At 38.7% G+C, this 6,781-nt stretch overlaps 1 protein-coding gene across 3 annotated transcripts; it reads right to left on the bottom strand.

The window, feature by feature from the left end:
• Positions 1–458: 458 nt before the first annotated feature.
• Positions 459–3,854, bottom strand: LOC149158432 (pentatricopeptide repeat-containing protein At2g13600-like). Of its 3 annotated transcripts, none has more exons than XM_089436211.1 (2): positions 2,729–3,854; positions 459–2,560 (listed from the first exon to the last, which is right to left on the bottom strand). In XM_089436211.1, the coding sequence occupies exons 1-2, from the start codon at positions 3,471–3,473 to the stop codon at positions 999–1,001; spliced, it is 2,307 nt and encodes a 768-aa protein (XP_089292337.1). In that variant the 5' UTR covers positions 3,474–3,854; the 3' UTR covers positions 459–998. The 3 variants fall into 3 exon arrangements, with proteins under 3 accessions (XP_089292337.1, XP_089292339.1, XP_089292338.1); XM_089436213.1 differs by having other exon boundaries at positions 459–3,049; positions 3,294–3,431; XM_089436212.1 differs by having other exon boundaries at positions 459–3,220; positions 3,294–3,428.
• Positions 3,855–6,781: the final 2,927 nt, after the last annotated feature.

Genomic DNA, 6,781 nt, shown 5'->3' with positions numbered 1-6,781 from the left:
TCACCTTCTAGCCCGCGGCCCAGCCTGCGGCCTTCTGCCCTGAATGCGGTCTACCAAACAGTCATGAAAAACCCAAACGTCTGCCCTATTCCTCCTTCGCTTGGAGTCCCTTCTTCCTGTGGCTAGATCAGGGAACCTTTGTGATAAAATTGCTCCTTGGATGACTTCAATATGAGGGTGGAAGCACCCCTATTTATACAATTCGGTAGAGGGTCAAGAGACGTGTCTATTTGATCTGTTGAGCCGACATAGAGATAAGGCCGACCTTGATAATATTTGTGAGAGAATAAATTCAAAAACCCACTTTTACTTATCCAAATTTAACGATCTTTAGATTGATTTTGGTCCTCTCGAAAAGAGGAATTTAATGTTGCAGTTATCTTCCCCAAAGGAGCAGTACAAAGTGGAATTTGGCCCTAGTTGCCAATTTTAACATACCCTCTAAGAAAATTTGGCTGTGACACAAACATTAACTTACTATTCATCTACAAGGAATATCATTGGAAAGTTGCTATAAAATTACAATTGAATTCCGCCAGTCACAATAGGAGTGTATCACAAATACAATACTGTGACAAGCAATTCGGGTTTTGGTTTTCTCAGCCTCAATCACTTTGCTAGATATAGATGTCCTCTCTGTCGGTGAATCCCATGCATCTAGGAAACTAGAAAACTCTTGCTGGTTCATCTTATTTCACCAAGAATAAAAGTGGTTGTTAAAAAAATGGAGGCAATTGCATCTTTCAAAACAATTTCCTGTCCAACAGTCCTCAAAATATCTGTTGTGGCAGTGTGGCAGTTACAACAATCACGGAGGTTCTCAATCACCTGGATAGATGTCTCATGGGGTGCACTGATAAGACCAAACGCAATGGCTACCTTCTCACTGTGGTGGCAAAGAAAGTGTTCATTGTTCTCTACTTCCAGGTCATGTGACACAAATTGTGTCAGGCATATAACCTGCTGCCTCGATCTGCCCAGTGAATCTCTCCAATGTTTTATATGTTTTCTCTGTTAGAAGTTAGTGGGTGTGGCCTGTCCCCCGCATGGAACATATGCACCCTATTCTTTATTTCAATCCAGCTGCATCCTGGCTTCTTTTTCATATCCCTTTCTTTCATCATTACTCTTACTTTTGCTACATCATCCCATTTGCCAGCAGCAGCATAAAGATTTGATAGCAATATATATGTTGCAGGATCTTTAGGTTCCAATTCAAGAAGGTGCTCTCCTGCATGCTTACCCACTTCTGCATTTATATGAACTGTGCAGGCATTAAGCAAGGCTCCCCATACAACTGCATCAGGTTCAAATGGCATCTTCTTAATAAAGTCATGTGCCTCTTCTAAGCGCCCAGAGCGGCCAAGAAGGTCAACCATGCAAGCATAGTGCTCTGGAATTGGTGTTATGCAATAGTCCCGATTCATGGAATCAAAGTAATGAACGGCTGCATCTGCCAGTCCTGAATGGCTGCAAGCAGAGAGAACCCCCACAAAGGTAATATGGTTTGGCTTCACACCTTCCTTTTGCATATTTCCAAAGAATTGAAGTGCTTTATTGCCAAAACCATGTTGGGCATATCCTGTAATCATTGCAGTCCAAGTGACCACATTATGTTCTGGCATTCTGTTAAAAATCCTGCATGCATCATATATAGTCCCACACTTCGCATACATGTCAACAAGGGATGTCCCCACGAAGACATCTGATTCAAATGCCATTTTGATGATATGGCCGTGAACCTTCTTACCGTTTTCTAAAGCTGCCATGCTAGCACATGCACTGAGAAAACTAGAAAAAGTAGATCTGTTCCAACTCATACCAGCCATTTGCATTTCAGAAAAGAGTTTTAGGGCCTCTCCATATTCCTCATTCTGTGTATATCCTGCGATCATTGCATTCCATGACACCACGCTTCGCTCTTCCATCTTGTCAAACAGTTCACGTGCATGTTGCATTTTCCCATTCTGGGAATAAACCGTAATCATTGTGTTCCATGATGCTACACTCCTTTCCTGCATATTCTCAAACACGTTATATGCATTCTCAACTCTACCGTTATTGCCATACCCTGCAATCATCATATTGCCTGAGACTACGTTTCTTTCGGACATTCGATGGAACACTAGGGATGCATCTTCTACTCTTCCAATCTGGAGATACCCTCCAATCATAGCATTACTCGAGACGACATTTTGTTCTTCCATTCTCAAGAACACTTGATGTGCATCTTCTAGGCTTCTGCATTTAATATACAGATCAATAAGGGCACTGCTAACAGAAATATCTGATTCACAGCCACTCTTAACAATGGAAGCATGGACCTGTTGCCCTATGTCATGGATCCCCAGGCTGGCACATGCCCTGATTACACTATCGTAGGTGAAATGATTTGGTTTTGTGCCCATCTGTTGCATGAAGTGAAATAGTCTTAATGCCTCCTCACCATTGTCATCCTGGACATATCCCGCAATCATAGCAGTCCATGATATCACGTTTCGCTCAGGCATCTGAAGAAATAGTTGGTGGGCATCTTCTAGTCTTCCATTTTGAGTATAGGCTGCAAGCATTGCAGTCCATGAGATAGTATTTCGCTCAATCATTCTGTCAAATATTTGGCGGCCATCATCAATACTTTTGCACTTGGCATACATACTCAAGAAGGCATGCTCCACGAAAATAAATGACGCAAAACCAGTTTTGATTATTAGAGCATGGACTTGCTTACCGTTTTCCAGAGCATATAGATTGGCACATATACTGAGGACACTGGAGAAGGTGGACTCATTGGGCTTCACACCAGCCCAGTGCATCTGGGGAAACAACTCCAAAGCCTTCCTGTACTGCTCGTTCCAGGCATAACCTGCAATCATTGCATTCCACGAAACCACATTCTGTTCCGGCATTTTCCCAAACAATTGACGTGCTTCCACCAAGCTTCTATTTCCAGCGTATTCCGAAATCGCGGCATTCGACGAGGCCGCCTTTCTGTCAGTTATTCCATCAAAGATGCGGCGTGCCCTCTCCAAACTGCCACTTTGGGCATACCCTGTAATCATTACATTACAAGATACCAAATTTGGTTCAGACATTTTGTCAAACACTTGGCATGCATCTGCCATATCACCACATTTAGCATACAGTATCACAAGCTTGGTTTCTACGAAGTCATCAGTCTTAAATCCAGTTTTAATGATGTGGGCATGGACCTGTCTGCCCCCTGCAAGAAAATTGATGTTAGTGCAAGCCTGCAGGAGAGCAGCATAACTACTGGAGGGTACTTGAATGCCTACCTTACACATGTGGTGCATATTATCCACAGCTTCCTTCAATCGCCCCTCCTCAAAAAGACTGCTAATGCCACGGAAACGCTGGCCTGGTTCTCTTGGTTTCCTGGGGATTTTGCAGTAACCGCAGAAAAACATGCCATTGCTAAGCTGCCGATGACTGTACATCTTGGTTTGCTTTTCCATACTCTATAATCAATTGCAATTGCAGTTAATCCCAATAGACAACCTGGAGAAAGCCTTCTGCGAGACGATATCCTCTTTATAGCTCGAATGCTTCCGTGCCACACGCAATACATAGAATATGACTCATTAACATCGAGTTTGATACCAATGGGCTCGTTTACTGAATTCAAGCAGAGTGAGCTAAGGAACGGAATACCAACACAGATAAGTTACCGAAGTAGAGAGTAAAATTATGGCAAGCCATACAAATTTGACAGGTAGGTTGAACTCTGCAATGTTTCGTAAATAATCCGCTTGATATATGGAAAACCATTTTATATTAATTGCATTTATGGCATGTTTAAACTCTTTTAGGTTTGCCTAAAATTATGGTATTGAAGATTGATGCACATTGAAATTTTTTTTTTTTCAAACGACTATTATAATACCATTGAAGTCCACTAATGTCATTGGGCTCATGAACCATCAACGTTTTCAACATTGTAGAAGTCTATGTAATCACAAAATTGTGCTTGTGTTTTAGCAAATGGGTTCAAGAGCAGAGCCTTTTTTGCTATAGTAGATTTAAGTTTTCTAATTATTCAATGAATTTTTTTCCTGCATTAAAGAATATGATAATTATCAACGTTTTCAACATTGCAGAAGTCTATGTAATGCAACGTTTTCAACATTGCAGAAGTCTATGTAATGACAAATTTGTGCTTGTGTTTTAGTTGCAAATGGGTTCAACGTTTTCAACCTTGTAGAAATCTACGTAATGATAAAATTGTGCTCTATGACAAAATTGTGCTTGTGTTTTACTTGCAAACGGGTTCAAGGGCAGAACCCTTGAGTAAATTTAAGTTTTCTAATTATTTAATGAATTTTTAATTTAGTTTTGTAATTATTTAATGAATTTTTTTCTTAAATTTTAAAATAGGACAACATAAAAATTATAATTTTGATTTATTTAAAATATTAATAGTTTTTCAGAGGATTTAAGTTAATTTAGAATTGGAAAAATCTTTGATATAGTGCTTGGTTAGGAAAGAAATTTAGATTATGGTGGAATTGTATTTATTCTTGAAATTTTTGTTAAATGTTTATCAAAGTTGTGATTATAAAGAGGGTGTTTCTGTTACAAGATTAATTTATTCTAATAGCTGTCTTTTACATGTGGTAAGCATTATTGTAACATTCAATAAATATTCTTGTTGAGATACACATTATCACAATTATAGTTTCCCATGTCCAATGATGTATATCTTGAAATCTATTAACTACAAAATTGTAGGATGCTTATTATTCACCTTCGCCTATTACATAACTTAGATATTTCTTTAAAATTTACAAATAAGTATAAAAAGTTCAATGTCCATATATGTTTTTGTTGAAAAGAAATGACATGTTTGTGATCTTGCTTCCATCTTAGCTTTGCAAATTTGAAGTTTAAAAAAAAAAAGAACCTTCATTGAGAAGTTTAATGCCATAATGATATAGCAATTCTAGTGACTCTAAGATTAGAGATAATTGAAGAAAATAAGGTTTGATCCATGATGATTAAAAATTGTAATGGCTATGAGATTTGTCCTCCATCTTGGCTTTGCAAAGTTAAGGTTGGAGATGGCTTTAAAAAAAGCTCTACTAAGATTTGATGATATAAGAGTTGTTCTAATTGAATATTGGTAGTCATTATTTTAGTTGAATATTGTTAACCTTTTTTTCCCCTTGGAAAAAATCTTAATTTTCATTATATTTTGGAAAATTACATGTTGTAAATGCTGATTGCATATGCATGATAAGGGTTGTAAGCCTGTCAGGTAAAGAAAAAAAAAACTATGAGTCCTCCACGCAGGGAGACTCTATCCTCAAAATATGTTTCTGTAATGTTTTTCAAAATTTACTCTACGTAGAGAGTATGTGCCTGTACATATGGCTGTTAATAATATATAGTCTGACAATATAAATAGGCAAAAAATAAAATAAAATAGACAGGCTCCTGTTGAGCCTATACTGCAAGGTCCATAAAAGGTCGATGATAAAATTGAAAGTGTTCTGCATTCCTTTGTTCCTGTATCAACCATGTATCACGGGGCTTGATCGCTGCCTCTTTGGATAATTTGTCAGCAAGTGTGTTTCGTTCCCTGAAAATATGACGACATATAAAGCTGTCAAAAATAGTGATGAATCTATGGACCTCATCCAAGATGGGCCACAAAGTGTAAGCATGACAGATAGATGTTTTATTGATCCAGTTGCAAACAATTTTTGAATCCCCGAACAATTGTAAGTTTCTGCAATGTTTTTCAATAGCAAATTGTATAAGATATTTGGCTATAATCAGCTTTGCAAAGTTATTGGTGCCTCCTCCAAGCCCCATCTGTATATGAAAGTGGTGGGAAGTAGATAGGTAAAGGGCAGCACCACCCCCACACCCATCATCTTGTGCTGATCCATCAAAATATGCCCAAGGCTGGGTGTGATCTATGTTTTCTGGAATGATATGTCTTGGGGGTGAAGTTCCTTCATCTTCGGGTATGTTCCTATAATCTGCCAGTAGTCTGATAGAGATGGAGGGCCATTGAGGGGAGAGATCCTGAAATATGAGACGGTTTCGGGCAATCCAAATTTCCTAACAGATAAGGAGGGATAGGTTCTTGGTTTTCAACGGGGATGTCGATGACCACCAAATGTTCCACACCTCCCTGATAGACCGGCCCCTCCAAGATCACTGAGAAGGGATGTTCTCAAGTGTAGAAGTCCAAAGAAGAGTAGTAATGGGACAGGAGAGAAAAAGGTGATCCACTAATTCAGTGTTGTCTTTGCATAAACAACATCTAAAGGGCCCATGATGTGTTCTCTTTATCAGATTATCTCTAGTGGGGATTTTATGCTTCAAGATTGACCACATAAGTAGTCTGGTTCTAGGGGGGACTTTAAGCTTCCACATCCCTTTCCACCATGTATCCACTAGCGGAGGTTTGTGTATAGTTGCTAGACATAGATATCCATCTTTTGGTGAGTATCGGCCATTTTTAGCATGTGCCCATATAATCTCATCCTCCCCTTCCATTATTCTGATATGTGATTCTGTTAAGGCCACTGTGTAATCTGTCCAGTAGTGATTCCATTGAGGAGGTATGAGGAGACTGTGTGTGGATTTCCATGCTTGATGGAGAGAATATTGTTAACTGTTGTGATCAACATAATTCAATTTTGTTCTAGTAACACTTGTTCTTAATGTTCATGATTGAGTAATTCTAAAATATCATTTCCACAATTTTGTTTGGAAACTTCTCCTCTTTCAATTTCCTGGCATTAATATTTTT

The sequence above is a fragment of the Pinus tabuliformis genome, chromosome 5_2 (assembly GCF_031772625.1).
Source record: "Pinus tabuliformis cultivar Carrire ecotype Pingquan chromosome 5_2, CPIR1, whole genome shotgun sequence".
In the NCBI taxonomy this organism is placed as follows: domain Eukaryota; kingdom Viridiplantae; phylum Streptophyta; class Pinopsida; order Pinales; family Pinaceae; genus Pinus; species Pinus tabuliformis.
This window is presented reverse-complemented; position numbering and strand designations above follow the sequence as displayed.